The sequence below is a fragment of the Oryzias latipes genome, chromosome 23, assembly GCF_002234675.1.
Source record: "Oryzias latipes chromosome 23, ASM223467v1".
NCBI classification, from domain to species: domain Eukaryota; kingdom Metazoa; phylum Chordata; class Actinopteri; order Beloniformes; family Adrianichthyidae; genus Oryzias; species Oryzias latipes.
Genome location: NC_019881.2, coordinates 3308532 through 3328138, shown reverse-complemented (window position 1 = coordinate 3328138; position 19607 = coordinate 3308532). Strand labels below are relative to the sequence as shown.

Sequence of the window (19607 nt, the reverse complement as noted above, 5' to 3'; positions counted from 1 at the left end):
GTGCAGCCACAAGACTTACACATGCTGCGTTTGAGGATGCGTCCATCTCAGAAAACAAACAAGATGATCACAGAGTTTAGCACAGTAAAGACAATAGTTTTGATTATGGCTGCTCCTCTTCATGGAACCACATGATCACGTAATCGGAGTTCTCTGTCTCCATTTTAAAGCCTGGAGGAAAACTATGAAAATCCTTTTTTCCAAGGGTTGATTATGTCATGTTTTTGGCAAATGTTTTTGACACTTGCAGAGCTAATAAACAAGCTTTAAGTCAGCACAAAGGAACTTCACAGGTCACATGACCACACCCATCCTCCAACTTTTTCACAGTTGTTGCTTTCCAAACAGTGCGTAGCAGGTTAGTTAAACATAACCTGGGTTTTCCTAAATTTCATTTGACCCAAAGATTACACGAGGTGTGGGCTACAAGCACCAGAATCTAGGTTGCACACCAACCACCAACCGAGGGGGGTGTACGGCCTGACCTGGGCAGGTTTCTGTGTGCATGCATGAGACGGGTAGGAGCTGAGTGGAAATGACATTCCACACTAAAGTGCGACTGATTGTCCTCTGTGAGGATAACTGTAATCATCGGCAGCTCCTGTCCCTCGTTGACCCCACACACACTTGTCAAAAATGAGGCGTCAGCTTCCACAACTGCTTTGCCTGCCTTTCACGTCCATAAGGTTGACCATCTATTCTGGAAAACTGCATGCTGGGAATTATCTGGATGAAAAAAACGCCCCCCAAAACAGCTGTTTCCAAAAGGCCAAGTGTATTTCTGCTGCTGCTGTGTGCATGTGAGCGTGCAGTTCAAAAAATCTGATAAGCCTGGAGCTCTTGACAGGAGGCCAGAGTTGCATTTCCATGGAAGTTAATCAGATTTTCCCTGCAGCTATGAAAGAAGCTTTGACGGAAAACTAAAACTCATTGATCGAGTGTCCCTCTGGTGCCTGTCTGCTTTATTGTTCAACTCTTTCCATTAGCCTGATTGGAGCTGGCTGGTCTAATGAAACACTGAACCTGACCTTTATTTGATGCAGAAATGTCAGGGCAAAAGAATTGGCCACTAACAGAAATGCTAACTCAAAATGGAAACAGCTTAAAGTCAAATTCCCTTGCCACACACACCTAAGTGCGTGAAATTTGTTCTCTGCATTTGCCCCATCCCCTGGAGGAGCAATGAGCTGCAGGCTTTACCCAATACCCCCCAATCCAACCCCTTCATGCTGAGTGTCAAGGAGGTCCAAATTTGGTCTGACTCAGCCATGGAATTGAACTCATAGAACCCCAGCCTCAGGGCAGACACTCTACCACAGGGCCACTGAGCTGGAACAAATGGGTTTACATTATGATGTCAGCTTTAAAGTTTTCAGTCAAAATAGTCTGACATCTCGGAAAAGGAAAGAAGGGAAGAAGAGAGAGGGATGTTAGAGGGGGGGGGTAGGAGGGTGATAATAGGAGGGGAGGGGGGATAAGACCATGAAGCAGCATAAAGCAACAAGTTTACTGGTTGTTTATCATTACGGTAATGTTCAAATGTAGTACAAAAGGGCGGGGCCTGTCCACACACACACTCAAATGTTATCAACACACCTGCTAGCTACAAAAATGTCCACATGTCAACAAGTCAACATGTACACAAAACAGATAGTGTTCACACACATACTTATGCCTTAAAACCAACTAGTGTGAAATATTTCAGTCATTCAGTCATGCAAACTGTTAGTGCAAAGGTGAGCTAACACCTGTGCTCAGGTGAGTGTTTATGTTCTTCTAAAATGGATGGTGGAATGTGAAAAGAAGGAGGGAGAGTGCCCAGCCATCCCCACCCCAAGACCCCCGCCACAGCAGCAGCGGCAGCCGGAACCCCCCCAACGCCACACGGGAGCAGGCAGGGAACAACCGCCCCCCGGGCGACCAAATCCGCCACCCAGGCCAGGGCCAGCAGGACCGCCGCAAGGCCCCCAGAGCCAGAGAGCAGGGAGGCACGGAGGGAAAGAGGGCGCCGCCCCAGCCAAACCAGGAGAGCATCCCCCCCGCCGCGCCGGGAGAGCCCAACGCAGGGCCCCACCGGAGAAGAAAGCCCACAGCCCCAGACGAGCACCCCATCACCACCCAGGAGTTCCGGGCATCCCCCCGCCCCAACCCCAGGTACGAGCCAGGACCCCCCAAGGGACACCCGCTCCGCACTCCAGGCAGCCACCCACCTGGCCCACGGTTGGTCCAGGGAGGAGCAAAGCAGGGGCCCGCCGCCCCCGCCCAGGAGGGGGGCACCCCGGGGAAAAAGGGGGCCACAAGGGGTGTTGTAAACATGGCCTGACCAGGCTCGGCCACATTTGGAAATTTGGCGGGGCCCAGCGCTCAGGGGCAAGGACCAGAACCCACCCCCCAGGGACACGAACACCCCTGGCTCAGGTGTAATGTGAACCCCCTCCCCGCGTGGAGAGAGCACCGCCGGGCCCAGGAAGCCGGCACCCCGGGGACACGGTCGGATGTTGTTGGTTTTTGTGGGCGTAACGCAGACACACTGCCGAGGCCACCTCTAGGTTGACGTCATAAAATGGGCGACACCCACAAGTAGCGAAAGGCGGAGCCTTTGAGATCAAGTCGTCTTACTTCCTGGTTGGAAATGAGCTGCAAAAATTCTTAATGTTTCATTAAAAAAATCGTTGTTTTTTTTTGGTGTGCAGAGGTAATATATTATCATCTATATGAATAGTTTAGTCTGTACAGCTTAAGAACAGCATAATATAGGATCTTTAATATATAATGATATATTGTGATAATACCGTTTTTACTGTCATATATAATAAAGATCAAAGAAACACTAAAAAAGCCTGTTTCCTCCTTAGGGTCTTTCAAATAATGAAAAGACAACAAAAGGTTTTCCTGATTTTCCAACCATCCATCATGAATGATCTTTCCTTTGTTTAAAACAAGTAATCGTGTTTTCAAATACTGGAGCTCCACAATAACCTTCAGGGTTTGACTCCAACAGTGTTAGTTTGACTCACTCCTATCTTTAATTTGACACAAGAACACGGGTGAAAAATGGAAAATCACTACTACCTATTTTAAAAAAGTCATTTCTTATTATAAAGCCTGATGTGATTCATGTTTTAGTAAACCACAAGACTAAATCATGGTTGTTTGAGTGACATCCACCCTGAAATGATGTCCTTTTCACAAATGCAGCTTTTATGCTGCTTTAGTATTTTGATTAAAGAAAGCCTGGAATACTTGGTTATATTCTAAAAAAAAAAGAAAGACATTTCTCTATTTAACCAGATGTCTCAGGTGTTCTAATCAGAGCCAGTATAATCCATCATTACATCAATTGGCTTCAGTTACTGCTGTGTGGCTGCTAAGTTCAGCCAGTGTGTGTTAGGCAAACCTCTCAGGACAAACAAGCATGAGCTGCTAATGCAGAACTGATGTCATTTATTTGAACTTTTGGTTCGGCGCTGCCGACCCACAGACTGGTGGAGTGAATCTTCACCTTCTTGCTCTCCTCGATTGCCCGGACTCGGTCTTGTTCCTGCTTCTCCCGTTCCAACTGCCTACGGACCTGGAAAACACACAAAAAGCTGCACAGTCCTGCATCCTCTGCGTTGTTTTCCTTCTCCAGGGGTAGCACCTCTCCCGCATGTCTTACCCGCCTCTCCTTTTCATCTCTCCAGCGATCCTCCAGAGCAGCCAATCCTGCGGTTTCCTTCATTGTGCTTGCTGAAATTCCCAGAAAGGCATAGTCTTCCTCTTTACACAAGCTCCTCATGGACTACAACCAGAAAAGCAGATCATTTAAGGGAACCTTTTCTTCTCAGAAGGTCCAGAGGTCTGCAGGACTCGAACTGTGCACTCAGGCATGCCTGCATCTCTTCCAGGTGTGATGCTGAGCTCTCATCCGACATTGCGTCAACATAACCCATGTGTATAAGGAATTAACGAGGGCTTCCACAATAATCACATCTAAAATGCAGTTAGGCCTCATACAGAGCTTCCATGGACGTTAAGACCAGATGTTTGGCAGGCATCAACACTGGACTTAAAAAAAAAAAAAGTCATTGAGATGATATCTTTGAACTTTAGATATCCTTATCACTTGTAGTATAGGAAATTGTTATTTTTCGTTGGATTTAGTAGATTATTTTGTTTTTTTAGGGTCTTACACGTGACACATTGATAGTTGTGCCCTTCCATTACCTATGAGCCAGCAAGAAACTAAAACAAGAAATCAAAAATCCAAACAAAGCCTCCATTCATATTTCAAAGGTCCTACATCATGCTAAATGAACTTTTTTGAGCTTTTAAGTGTGTTATAATGTTAATTCCTCACAAAAAACAACCCCAAAGCGGTATTTTGATCCATTCAAACATTTCTGAGGGTTCCTCCAAAAACCTGCTCTCTGAGCACCGGCCCCTCCCAATGCACAAAAAACGAGGTGGTTCCTCACATTGTGACATCACAAAGTGAAGACCAGCCCCTTCCAGCTCGGCCCCTAGGCTTACACACACACCCAGTGAGAGCTATACAATAACTTACTACTAGGACAAGTAAACCCTCCCCCAACGCACACATACAAATTTGACGAGATCCTTTTCTGTTCCAAATGTTTATTTGACCATTTTACACCCAAAATGCATGAATTTTAAAAACTTGTATTACAGGGGTATCAAACTCAGTCGCATAAATCCAAAACAGGCATTAGTTTACTGGCCGAACAAAACAAACATTTATTGAACACACTAAAGCTAAACTTTTACAACTTTTAAAACTTTAAAATGTAACTTTTTGAACATAAATATGATTAAAAACAGAAAGGAATATTAATCTATGATAAATCAAGTTAAACCTTTAATAATGTATATTTTTGCTATACATGAAAATATATTCTGTTAAAATTATACAAATATCAACATAGTGCAGAAAAAAAAACAAAGTCTGGAATTGTTAATAACAAATCCAATTATTCCGTTTCTTTGCTCTCTCTTTTGTCTGCATCATTTTTAGCAATAAGTTCAGTTTCTGCTTGGTGTGTGATGTTCTTTGTGTGTCTTTGTGAAACAGATCAGAGGGATTTGATTTTTTTTGTAAAACCTGTTATCGTTAATATTATTTTTAGGTCTTATGAAACATTAAAAACTAAATCATAGAACTCATCAGTGGGATTACTCCAAAATATTTGGCATTTTCCATATCTCTGTGCATCTTTGTGCGACATCCCCAGTAAAAATCCTCAATACGTTCATGAACAAATGATTTATAGTTTATTTCTGATCTCATAAAGTGCAGCTGACTTACTGCCTGCATTACCTGCTGTCTTGATGTCAAATATGTTACTGACACCAACTTAATGACAGGCAGACGTCAAAAATACCTTTATGTGAAAAATAAAGGCATAGAAGAAAAATGTCTACAATAGTTAATAAAGAAAGACATTCTAGCAATGATAAAGGTATTGCGCAATCTAGCTGCACTCGCCTTCGCCCGTCACCCCTCCCCTTTCCTTGCGGCACGGGAGGGCGTGCAGCTGCAGGGGGCGCCAATTCCCAGGTTTCAGACCATTCCTAACTTTGGTGGCACAGATCTTTTTCCTTGTTGCTTGTTTCCGAGCACTCAGCCGCCACCCCACTTTAAATTTGCACCCCGGGCAATCACCCGTACGGCCCGTGCCTAAAGCCGCTACTGCAGACACCCACTTTCTCCATGCAGCTAGCAGTGGTTGGCTAAACGCTTTCCTTGTGTTTCTACCATATGTACATCCATATGTTTGTTTAAGGGAGACATGCAGACACTGCCAAGGCCGGCTGTAGGTTTAGGTCCTGAAATGGGCGATACTCACAAGAGATCGAGCCGTCTTAATTAGGGCCCGAGCACGGAGTGCAAGGACCCTATTGTAATTCGAATGTTTATTATTAGGGCCCGAGCACGGAGTGCAAGGACCCTATTGTAATTCGAATGTTTATTATTATTATTATTATTATTATTATTATTCTACCGGAAGAGTCGCCTTTTTGAGGCCTTTAACATACCCCAAAACTCACCAAATTTGGCACACACATCAGGAGTCGCGAAAAATTTCGTATTTTATAGGAGATTGGCATGGGCGCAGAAAAACGGCTCGATAGCGCCACCTACAGTGACTTTTGTCCCGACGCCCCGCATACGCTTTAACGTACAAGCTTGATTTTTACAGGGCATGTTCTTCAGATGGAGACCTACAAAAAAGTCTGAAAGGACCCACCTGTCACTCGCACAGGAAGTCTGATATATTGAGGTCAATATGTCATTTTTGCTCCATTTTGGACATTTGCAGGCCTCGCTCTAGAACGAACTCCTCCTAGAGATTTGTGAATAATGACTCCAAACTTTGGTTTTGTAAACTAAACACATGTCCGATGTTAAATTGCGAAGCTTTTAAGTTTTTACGGATGTTTGTGACCGTGGCGGCGCGTCGAAAATGGAGGTCATTTTGAAAACACGCCATGAAAAGAAAAATGGCCATTACTCAGCCATGCAAAATCCAATCTGATCCAAAATTGATATGCATGATTGTAGTCTGACTCTGAACACATCAGAAGTGGAAAAATCCAGAACAGGTGTAGCGCCACCTGCTGGTAAAAGGAAATGACATGTTTTACTTGGAGCATCACTGCTCCAAGTAGGATGAGCCGACACACCTCAAAATGATGTCCACCTGTTGAAAAGCCATTGATGTTTACTCTGATAAAAAGCCATAACTTTCAATGCGGGGGTGTGGTCGTGACAGAGCGGCGAAGTTGGGCGTCTCGCCATGCACACAAAAGTTGCTCTCACGTGCACATTCCTTGTCCAATCTCACTGAAATTCAATAGAGGTGATGAGGCTTCCATTCTGAACCAATGGATATGACAATCTTGGACGAGCTCCATAGCGCCACCTAGATATTGACAAATACATTTTATGTCACATTCTGACCTATCTTTTCTCTGTGCTTTGTCCGACATTCATAAAATTACAACAGGAGATACTCATAAGGGTCTTCTCTCATCGTCTAAAGTTTCATGGTTGTACACCTGACGGTGCCTGCGCAAGCCAGTGCCAAACAGGAAGTGGTTGATTGCGTTGCAGTCAGATAATTAAAAATTCATAAAAAATCAGCCGTTTGTATCACGAGGCTGAGATTTCAGAATGAGAGGCCTCTTACATATCTCCAACTTAGATACACAGCACTTGCATGGGTGAACAAAAAACGGCTCAATAGCGCCACCTACCATGTTTGTTTTTGAGAGCCCCGCCATGTTCTTTAACATACAAGCTTGATTTTTACAGGACATGTTCATCAGATAGAAACCTACAAAAAAGTCTCTTGGGACCAAGCTGTCAGTCGCACAGGAAGTCTGCTATATTGGTGTCAATATGTCAGTTTTGCTCTATTTTGGTCCTTTGCAGGCCTCGTTCTAGAACGAACTCCTCCTAGAGATTTTTGAACAATGACTCCAAACTTTGGTTTTGTAAAGTAAACACATGTCCGATCTTAAATTGCGAAGCTTTTAAGTTTTTACGGTTGTTTGTGACCGTGGCGGCGCATCAAAATTTGAGGTCGTTTCGAAATCACGCCACGAAAAGAAAAATGGCCATTACTCAGCCATAAATAATCTAATCTGATCCAAATTTGTTGTGCATGATTGTAGTCTGACTTTGAACACATCTGCAGTGGAAAAATCCGAAACAGGTGTAGCGCCACCTGTTGGCAACAGGAAATGACATGTTTTACTTGGAGCATCACTGCTCCAAGTAGGATGAGCCGACACACCTCAAAATGACGTCCACCTGTTGAAAAACCATTGAAGTTTACTCTGATGAAAAACAAATCTTTCAACGCGGGGGTGTGGTCGTGACAGAGCGGCGAAGTTGGGTATCTCGCCATGCACAAATGTTGCTCTCACGTTCACATTCCTTGTCTGATCTCACTGAAATTAAATAGATTTGATGAAACTTCCATTCTGAACCCATGGATATGACAATTTTGGACGAGCTATATATGTTCATAAATGATCATGAAGCATGATCATATAATCAAGCTTCATAGGAAATCAGCCGTTTGTCTCAGGAAGCTGAGATTTCAGAATTAGATGCGTCCTACAAAGCTCCATGTTTGAAAAGCAGCACTATACGTACGAGAAACATTTAACCACCTTAATCACCCTATTGTGCTGAAAGCAAATTTTTGGACATTTTGACTCAAGCAAATATTTTTATCATAACTTCTGTTTAGTTTATCAGCACCAAAATAAAAAATATTTACATTTATAAAATGAACTGGTCAACTCTAGGATTTTATTTATTCAATCTTACATCCTCAAGCTTTTCATCAGTCTCCCCTGCTGCAGGAGTGGAGTTAGCCCCCCCCCCCCCAACCCCCGGCTGTGTGCTCACATGTAAATTAGCCAGGAGTGGCAGACAGAAAGTAGAACAGTTAGAAAGCCTAGTTCAACACTAAATTACAGCAATTTCCTTTGTTTTGTTTGTCTTTTATACATCCTTAGCACTAATCATTGCTTTTTTATTCATCCAAAATACAATTAACTTTATATTTTATCTTTTTTTTTTTTACAAACAAAATATATGAATGTGCTCCAAAACAAAACCCAGCCTCAGTACACTCCTACAGATGTAACATCAGACAGTAAATGTCTCTTTTATGCTTTTTTAATCAATGCTGCAACTTCTTTTCATTTCCTTTCAATACATCCAATAAAATTAAACTACAACGACAACAAACACAACATATAGCAAATGTCTCTAAGAAGATTGTGTATATACAATATGTACCACCTTTAAACACCAAATAAATAACAAATCTTTCTAATACAATCACAAAAAATGGAACACAAAATGTAAAACCCAAATTAGAAATTGCAATTTTAAAAAGATACATTTTTCAGCAGCTTTTCAAAATCAATCACATATTTTACTCTTCTGTGGATGAAACAAAGAAGTCCAGAATAATGTAGCCACTTCTCCAAAGTCTCTGTCACCTTCAGTTTTAAACAAAGTCTGTGAAAATCCACCATACATTGGTCACATGTATTCAGAGACCTGCTAAAAGTCCACAATTGTAAAAGCTCTTATATAGACAACTGTTTGTTTGCTTGGAGCTCTAAATATAAAAAAATGCTTTTCTATCACCTAGACACAGATGGAGAACCATATCAACTGGATTAGTAACAGGGAAACATGTTTAGGTTTAAACTTACATCAATAGACAACATGAAGCTGTTCATCACATTTTTGACCTAAACATGTAAACACATCCTTGGCTCTGCGGTTAGGAAATGGTACTTGGGAATCTCTTCATACCAGGAGCCAGCCTGAACATTGGAACATCACCACAGTGCCCATCCAGACTGGGACAGCAACGGGGTCCACTTCACAGCCGTGAGGCTGCTGTGTTTAACTCCAGCTGTCCCAGCAAGGGAGACAACTGCAGCAACATCCACTGACCAAGCTGGCAAGCCCTGGCAGAAAAGATCCCCACAAGAAAAACACTGGCTCAGGCAGGCTGGTCAATAAAAAAATATAGTTTTGCCAATGTCTTGCAGCTCGCAGATCAAGTGGTTTAGTTTTCCAGTAATGTCAGTCAAGAATACAAGTTCAGATTCACCATATTCATATTCACCATATTCAGCAGATATCTCCACCAATAGCACCTTAAAAATCCTGTTCTGTTTTGCTTTGCAGCTGAGGTTTTTTATGATTTTCACAATAGGAGTCATTATATGTCCAGAGCCAATCACTTCTGCACATAAGGCCTACTGGTGAATGACGCAGCAGTAATGCAGACATTTTGGAAAGTCTTGGTCAGCTTTACAGTGAGTGATGAAACCTGTTTGTCGGTCAATCATAGCAGGAGCCCCGTCTGCAGGTATGGCTACCAGCTTTTCTAATGGTACCTTTTTCTGCACAAAAACTCCTTCACCGTGTTATACATTTCAACTCCTCTTGTTGTTGTCTGTTAGGGCAGATGTGTCAGGAATTCTTCTCTTGTGGAAACCAAAGGCTATGCTGTACTGTTGCCGTCCACAGACTCATCACACTGGACGTTAAACCACCTGCACTTTGTAAGATCCCGGTCCAGCTAATTCGCCAAGTTATCAGACATAGCTGACACTCATCTAGACATTGTAGTGAAAATTGAATGAGTTCTATTGTTCTCATCCTTAGGGACAGTGATAGCAATTATCATCATTGCTTGTTTCTTAATCTGATAAAAACCTTCTTCTACTTGATGAGAAAATGAGCAGGTCTAAACGAGGCTTAGATTTAAGAATTTTTTTTTAATGCTATATGCATAAGTCTTTGTCCCTTAAGGCAACAGATTATAGTCCCCCCCCCCCCCCCCCCACAGGCTGCTGTCATATTAACATTAGCTTGGAGCTCCAGAATGGACAAGAAAAAACGACGAGAATGGCTCGAGCAGGGCGTTGCTCACGGGGCGGTCGCTCGTGCCAGGCGGTGGCACGTGCTCGGGCCCGCTAAATGCTACTTGTAGCTTTAATTATTATTATTATTATTCTACCGGAAGAGTCGCCTTTTTGAGGCCTTTAACATACCCCAAAACTCACCAAATTTGGCACACACATCAGGAGTCGCGAAAAATTTCGTATTTTATAGGAGATTGGCATGGGCGCACAAAAACGGCTCGATAGCGCCACCTACAGTGACTTTTGTCCCGACGCCCCGCATACGCTTTAACGTACAAGCTTGATTTTTACAGGGCATGTTCTTCAGATGGAGACCTACAAAAAAGTCTGAAAGGACCCACCTGTCACTCGCACAGGAAGTCTGATATATTGAGGTCAATATGTCATTTTTGCTTCATTTTGGACATTTGCAGGCCTCGCTCTAGAACGAACTCCTCCTAGAGATTTTGGAGTAATGACTTCAAACTTTGGTTGTGTAAACTAGACACATGTCCGATGTTAAATTGCGAAGCTTTTAAGTTTTTATGGATGTTTGTGACCATGGCGGCGCGTCAAAATTGGAGGTCGTTTCGAAAACACGCCATGAAAAGAAAAATGGCCATTACTCAGCCATGCAAAATCCAATCTGATCCAAAATTGATATGCATGATTGTAGTCTGACTCTGAACACATCTGCAGTGAAAAAATCTGGAAAAAGTGTAGCGCCACCTGCTGGCAAGAGGAAATGACATGTTTTACTTGGAGCATCACTACTCCGAGTAGGATGAGCCGACACACCTGAAAATGACGTCCACCTGTTGAAAAGCCATTGAAGTTTACTCTGACAAAAAACCATAACTTTCAATGCGGGGGTGTGGTCGTGACAGAGCGGCAAAGTTGGGCATCTCGCTATGCACACAAAAGTTGCTCTCACGTGCACATTCCTTGTCCAATCTCACTGAAATTCAATGGATATGATGAAGCTTCTATTCTGAACCCATGGATATGACAATCTTGGACGAGCTCTATAGCGCCACCTAGTTATTGCATGGGGCACATTCTGCCCTGTATTTTCTCTTTGCTTTGTCCGATGTGCATGAAATTAAAACTGGAGATACTCAGAAGGGTCTTCTCTCATCATGTAAAGTTTCATGGGTGTACACCTGACGGTGCCTGCGTAACAGGAAGTGGTCGATTATGTGCACCCAAATAATAGAAATTTATTATAAATCAGCCGTTTGTCTCAGGAAGCTGAGATTTCAGAATTAGATGCCTTTAATAACCTCCAGCTTTGATATGTAACACTATAGGGTCTACGAGAAACTTCATCACTTGATTTTTTTAATGAAATTTTGGACTGAACAAAGATTTTTAGCATAAATTATGTTTAGGTTATCAGCACCAAGAATTCAACTTTCATAGGCATTTATGTGCTACTGCTTCCTAAAAAAATTCAGAATTATTGAAGTTACAGGTGAACTTTTATTCAACATTTCATCCAAAAAGGTCCGAAAACGTCTTTTTAGGCAAAACTGCAAACACCTATTTTTTTGCATAACTTATCTTTCAAATATCAGCACAAAAAGATTAAAAACGGTAGGGATCTGTGTTTGCTGCCTTCCATATTTTTTTCAGACTTAAAAGTGTAACAGATGATTTATAAAAAATCCTTTTCATCCAAAAACCTGTGTTAAATCTGTCTAGACTCCAAACAAACATTCTTTTATGGTAACTTATGTTTCAACAATCGACACCAATTTTCACAGACCTAAAGCTGAACATGTCCCATAGCTACCTGAATATTTTCATAGATATAAAATGAACTGGTCATTCTAACATCTGGCATTCTTACATCTAACATCTCACATGTCAAAGCCTCTCTCAGCCTGGCTCTGCTGAAGGAGTCGTGTTACAACCCCGCCCCCTCCTGCTGGGACCCCTGCTATGTAAATTAGCAAGCAGTGAACAGAGAGATGAGAAGTAAGAATGGCCATTACTCAGGCATGCATAATCCAAAGACAGCCAGTTAAACACTGAAAGACATATTTTTTCGGTATGTCTTTCATACATCTTTAGTATTAAAAACTCTCCAAGATGAATGTGCCTGACTCCACCTGCAGGTGGATCACAGACTTCCTGACGGACAGACAGCAGTATGTGAGGCTGGGGAAGCTCGTCTCAGATACTCGGACCACAAGCACCGGATCCCCCCAGGGCTGTGTCCTTTCACCCCTGTTACTCTCCCTGTACACAAACAGCTGCACAGCTGGTCACCTGTCTGTCAAACTCCTGAAGTTTGCTGACGACACCACACTCATCGGCCTCATCTCTGACGGAGATGAGTCGGCCTACAGGAGTTAAATAGCCAGGCTGGTGTCATAGTGCAGCGCTAACAACCTGGAGCTTAATGCTCTGAAGACAGTGGAGATGACAGTGGACTTCAGGAAGGCCCCAGCCCCCCTCCCCCCTGTCATCCTCTGTGACTCCCCGGTGACCTCTGTGGAGTCCTTCTGCTTCCTGGGAACCATCATCAGCCAGGACCTCAAGTGGGAGCAGAACATCAGCTCCATCACTAAGAAGGTCCAGCAGAGGATGTACTTCCTGAGGCAGCTGAAGAAGTTTCACCTCCCTGAAAAGATGCTGGTAGACTTTTACACCGCCATCATCGAATCCACCCTCACGTCCTCCATCACAGTCTGGTTCGCTGCGGCCACGGCCAGAGACAAGGCCAAGCTGCAACGCGTCATCCACTCAGCAGAGAAGGTGATCGGCTGCCACCTCCCGTCTCTCCAGGAGCTGCACATCTCCAGGAGGCGGCAGCCAGGATTGTAGCCAACCCCTCTCATCCAGGACATAATCTCTTTCGGCCCCTCCCTTCTGGCAAGAGGCTCCGGTCCATCAGGACCAGGACCTCGCGCCACAAGAACAGCTTCTTCCCCACTGCAGCCAGCCTGCTGAACAGAACCCCAACTCCCCCAGGTGACCCCCCCTCCACCCCCCGCCCACCAAAGGACTGTCGGTGCCACTTACAGGCCCCACCATCCCAGCCCATCTGTGCTCCCACTTTAATTCACCTTACTCTACTGTATATAGTGTGTTGTTGTTGTTAACTTAATTTTTAACTTATTCTTAATTGCACTATACACCAAGTCAAATTCCTCGTTTTGTAAAGTGCGCTCTACTGAACCTGGCAATAAAACTTTTTCTGATTCCTGATTCTGATTCTATTAATCATTGTTTTTTATTCATTCAAAATGCAATTAAATCAATATTTTATCTTTTTTCTTTTCCTTTTTCTTTTTTTTTTATCTCTTATATCCTTTTTTATAATCAATGTTTGAACTTCTTTTCCTTTCTATTGTCATGGTTTCAGTTTGTTGTCTTTTTTTTCGCTTTAGTTCTTGTTCTGTCTTGTTTGGTTCTGTTTCCTGTTTTATTTTGAAAGGTTTCCTGTCTTGTCATGTTTCTTGAGTTTTACTTCCTTTGGTCCCCATCTGCCCTAATCGTGTTCACCTGTGTCTTGTCTGCCCTGTCTGTATATAAGTCTTGTCTCTGCCTTCCTCCTGTGCTGGTCCATTAACTTCTGCTCATGTTGATCACGTCTTCTTGTCTGGCGTCCATGTCCCTTGCCATGCCACAGTAAGTTTTTGTTTTTAGTTTTGTCATCCTGCTCTGCAGCGCTTTTTGTTAGTTAAATAAACCCACTTGCCCTGAACCCGTTTGCCTCCCGTCTCTGCGCCTGGGTCCTACCTGCTCTCGAGCCTCCCCCCCACACGACATCTATACATCCAATGAAATTAAACTACAAATCAACAAACACAACTGATAACAAATGTCTCTAAAAAATGATGTGTATATTTGCAGAACCTTAAAAACACCAAACAAATAACAAATGCTTCCCAATTAAAGCACAAAAAATGGAACACAAAATGTAAAACCCAAGTTAGAAATTGCAATTTGAAAAAGATACTTTTTTCAGCAGCTTTTCAAAATCAATCACCAATTCTACACTTCTGTGGATGAAACAAAGAACTCCAGAACAATGAAGCCATTTCTCTAAGTCTCTCTCACCTTCAGTTTTAAACAAGGTCTGTGAAAATCCACCATACATTGGTCACATGAACTCAGAGACCTGCTAAAAGTGCACAATTGTAAAAGCTCTTTTATATAGACAACTGTTTGTTTGCTTAGAGCTCTAAATATAAAAAAAAATGCTTTTCTATCACCTAGACACAGATGGAGAACCATATCAACTGGATTAATAACAGGGTGGCATGTTTAGACAACATGAAGCTGTCCATCACATTTTTGACCTAAACATGTAAACACATCCTTGGCTCTGCGGTTAGGAAATGGTATTTGGGAATCTCTTTATACCAGGAGCCAGCCTGGCCATTGGAACATCGCCACAGTGCCCATCCAGACTGGGACAGCAACGGGGTCCACTTCAGAGCCGTGAGCTGCTGTGTTTAACTCCAGCTGTCCCAGCAAGGTAGACAACTGCAGCAACATCCACTGACCAAGCTGACAAGCCCTGGCAGAAAAGATCCCCACAAGAAAAACACTGGCTCAGGCAGGCTGGTCAAAAAAAAATAGTTTTGCCATTGTCTTGCAGCTCGCAGATCAAGTGGTTTAGTTTTCCAGTAATGTCAGTCAAGAATGCAAGTTCAGATTCACAATGTTCATATTCACCATATTCAACAGACATCTCCTCCAATAGCACCTTAAAAATCCTGTGCTGTTTTGCTTTGCAGCTGAGGTTGTTTACGATTTTCAGAATAAGAGTCATTATATGTCCAGAGCCAATCACTTCTGCACATAAGGCCTGCTGGTGAATGACGCAGCAGTAATGCAGACATTTTGGAAAGTCTGGGTCAGCTTTACAGTGAGTGATGAAACCTGTTTGTCTATTGATCATAGCAGGAGTCCCATCTGCAGTCACTGCTACCAGCTTTTCTAATTGTACCTTTTTCTGCACAAAAACTCCTTCACCGTGTTATACATTTCAACTCCTCTTGTAGTTGTCTGTTAGGGCAGATGTGTCAGGAGTTCTTCTCTTGTGGAAACCAAAAGCTATGCTGTACTGTTGCCGTCCACAGACTCATCACACTGGACGTTAACCACCTGCACTTTGCAAGATCCCGGTCCAGCTAATTGGCCAAGTTATCAGACATAGCTGACACTCATCTAGACATTGTAGTGGAAATTGAATGAGTTCTATTGTTCTCATCCTTAGGGACAGTGATAGCAATTATCATCATTGCTTGAATTTTTTTCATGCTATATGCAAAAGTCTTTGTCCCTTAAGGCAACAGATGACAGCCCCCCCCCCCCCCCCCCCCCAGGCTGCTGTCGTATTAACAATAGCTTGGAGCTCCAGAATGGACAAGAAAAAACGACGAGAATGGCTCGAGCAGGGCGTTGCTCACGGGGCGGTCGCTCGTGCCAGGCGGTCGCACGTGCTCGGGCCCGCTAAATGCTACTTGTAGCTTTAATTCCGTCCTAAATTCACTCAGGAAAAATAACTAACGTTTCATAAAATAATATGTGAATATGGTTTACTCTGAAAGATTTAAGAAAAGCATAGGCCCTTTAAATACATAGTTCTCTAATCATACTTCAAATCCATCCCAAATATTTTGAAAACAATTCATTTAATTGTAGCACTTCCTTTATGGTGAATATAAACCATGTGACAAAAGGACTAAACAAAGAACTACGAAAAGAAAACTTTAGACAAAAAAAATATGAAACTTTAGTCTATATTTCAAACAGAAAATTATCTACTTTTTAAAAATCACTGTAGATTTAAAAATGAAAATAATTTCGGAGGCAAAAAATTCTGCTGTTACAACCGAAACCTTTTTATAAACATGGCACATTAAGATGGCTGGAAGATTTGTTGGGTTTTTATCTTTGATCCTGAAGGATCATGGTCATTTTTGTAGAAAGTAACCGTGTACAAAAAACTTGATCTTGGGCAACCTAATCCAATATTCAACAATCTCACGTAAGGAAGACGTTACCCACCTTTGACATGGGAATCCGCTTAAACTGCTTCATGTGACTCATCTTCACTGAGGATGGGTGTGCTGGGCCTGTTAAACAAACATTTATAACTTAACTCAGAATAAACCTTGTATTTAAAAAAAAAGCAGGTATTTAAAAAAAAGCAGGTCATATTAAAGGAGTTAAAACCTTATTTTTAAAATAGTTTCCTATCAGTCATGAGCCGTCTCCTCTCCACTCCAGAGGGTTCTGTGTGGTTGATCCACTCTTAATCCGTCTTCAGCTCCAACAGGGACGTCCTGGCTGGGACGGGGTTCTGGAGGTTCTGAGCAGTGATGGCATGCTGCTCCATCCTCAGACTTTTCCACAGTGCAGTGACAGAAGTGCCACCCTTCTACTAATAAAAAGGCAAGGTCAAAAGATGACAATCAAAACAACTGGGTGCCTGTGGCAGTTTGCCAGGATGTTTAGTTTCGTTCTTTTAATGTATCCTCCAAACAATGTTTAATTAAGACCTTTGAATCCAGTGAAACGAGCTCTGATTGTTGCTAGATTCATTAAAGTCCTGTCATCAGAAGGGCCAACAGGTTTCTGCTGATGGGGACGCTGCTGTGATTCATATTCACATTTACCGCTCTGCTCTCACAATGTGAAGCAGCAAGAATGACGGTGAAATCTCACACCAGGGTGAAAATGTGTGTTTAAATAAAGACTGGTAAGAATAACACAATTAAAAATGGAATTCAGTTCAGTTATTTTTGTCAAACTGGCACATTTGGACCTCTTCTAGTCAATTTTCCTCAGATCCTCTGCTTGTTTGGCCTTTGTTAACGTCACCAGAACTCCAACTCCAACTGTTACCTGTATATAAGAACTGGACCAGGCCTCACCTGCAAAATATAGCTAAAAAATACATACATTAAATAAAATGAATACACTTTTTTATCATCAAAAGTTAAATATTATGTTTTAAACATGTCTTACTTACTGTTTTCTGTGTGGGTTTTCATTGTTCCTTTGGTAAAAAAAAAGAAGTGAATCTACGAATTTCCTCTTAATTGTCATAAAAGACGCTTTATTCTTTATTCATGTTTCTTTTTCTCGCCAACAGTCTGATAACATTGGTGTCAGATTGTTACTCATGCTGTCAAGCATTCAACCCTTTGTTTAGGTTTGGTTTTTATACACTAAAAACGTGCATTAGAAATACACTAGGTGAGGCCCGCAGTACGCCTGCCTAAAGGCAGAGGGCGTTGGTGATCCTAAAGAATGTGACACCGCGGCTATAGAATAATAGAATTAGTGGTAGCAAGTCAAGTGTAGCCATCCAGTTAATCCTTAATATTGTTTGGCATCATTTTCTAAATGGAGGTTTTTTTTGGCCAAACTCAGGAGTTTGTGAAGACACGTCTCTGGCAGTGATCACCATGGAGACAGAGAGACTTTTAAAACTGAAGAAAGAAAAGGAAGACGTCTACAAACAGGTTGTTCATGTGTCTCTTCAGGAGGAGTGGCGCACAGACTTCTTTTTTAGTTAAAGTAAGTCAAGAATAACAATTCTGGTGCTTTTTTTCTATGCTAAAGTTTGTAAACTGAAGAAAAATGAAAATGAAAAAAAAATCCCACTTTAACTGTTGCTAATTAAATGGTGACTAAGTTACTCTGTAGGGTTCATACGTCTGTAAATCTGACTGATGACATCAGTGCCTCAGCAGCCGTGAACCACACTAAATTAGTCCAATCATTGCTTGCTGACATCATCCGGCTCCAACATGGTGGCGTCAGTATTGTGAAAAATGTTGACTGTGTTAACTTCAACTGGTTGGAACAGGAAGTGAACCATTTTCTTGGATGATGTCACACTTGCTTGGTCCAAACTAAAGAGGCCACACTAAAGGATGATGGTCCCAGTAAAATAGGGCACTGACTTGTGGAAGTACATTACGTTCTTCGTCAGAGTTTATCACTTTCTGAGACGGTACTGGCCCGGCTGGAATTCCATGAAACCAAGTCTTTCATATATTCTGAATAGAGCTGTGAAAGAAAAGGCCTGGAGTGAGGTTCACTGGATTTGCACTGCTTTGACATTTCCCTCCAAACCTCTTCCAACTGTAGGTTCATTCATGCACTAGTATCGGGTAGCGACAGTCCAGTGTGAACACCATATGGTAAAAGCATCACATGCCCGGTCTGTTCGTAGCATTAGACGGACTTCACAAAACCTTACAGTTCCACATGGGCAGGGACAGTTGGGTCAGTTAGGTCTGTTAGTTGGCTTAGTCTGCCTACATTTTTAAGCCCTCTTTAGACGAAGTTCTATTCAGAAGACAAAAGGTTGCCTGTTGTACGTCAAATAAAAGGAGACATTAGTGAGTTGACAAATATAAGACAGTAAGGTGAATCCCCTTTTTTCATGAAAAAGTATATTATAAGAATTATCTTAAGACTTATATCTAATGATACTTAACTGTCTCCTGCAAAAGGGCTTAAATTACATTTATTTTGTTTTTCTGATACATTTGTTTTGTTCAAACCTTAGCGACTTTAACAAAAACTATATATATATAAACTATATATATATATATATATATATTTGTTTTTACAGGCGCCTCTTTGCACAGCCTACACCTTGGGTCTTGTCTGGTGTGGTAGATCTACACCTTGGGTCCTGTCTGGTGTGGTAGATCTACACCTTGGGTCTTGTCTGGTGTGGTAGATCTGAGCCTCTATGGCACTGGTGCTCAGTGCTGTCCTGTAGGCCAGCCCTTTCTAGCCATTGGTAGGACTTCTTGATATCAGCCACTTCAGTTATGGTCCGGTGGTACATCCCATGCAGGGGTTTGTCCTCCCATGAGGATCTGTCCTCCAGCACTGTATTCTCTGCTCTCCGTTGCCTGAGACATTCACTGAGCACACTGTCAGTTGGGGCCTTGAGCTTGATGTACTCATGCATCTTGGATGTTTCATCCTGGATGGTGGCTTCCACGCTCACTAGTCCTCGGCCTCCTTCCTTGCGGCTAGCATACAGTCTCAGAGTGCTGGATTTGGGATGGAACCCTCCATGCATGGTGAGGAGCTTTCGTGTTTTCTGTATCTCTTCCTTTGGCCATCTTATTATTCCTGCAGGGTATCTGATAACTGGCAGTGAG

At 42.4% G+C, this 19607-nt stretch overlaps 1 protein-coding gene across 1 annotated transcript in view; it reads right to left on the bottom strand.

Annotated features, from left to right (window-relative positions):
* The window catches only part of LOC105357032 (calponin homology domain-containing protein DDB_G0272472), a 43856-nt gene extending 26756 nt beyond the window's left edge, over positions 1-17100 (bottom strand). Inside the window, exons 1-4 of the mRNA XM_023952568.1 lie at positions 16648-17100; positions 16480-16547; positions 3659-3781; positions 3503-3571 (exon numbers count right to left, since the gene is read on the bottom strand). Coding sequence (XP_023808336.1) covers positions 3503-3571; positions 3659-3781; positions 16480-16521 — 234 coding nt within the window. The 5' untranslated portion in view covers positions 16522-16547; positions 16648-17100. The remainder of the gene's footprint in view (positions 1-3502; positions 3572-3658; positions 3782-16479; positions 16548-16647) is intronic.
* Between the last annotated feature and the right edge of the window lie 2507 nt (positions 17101-19607).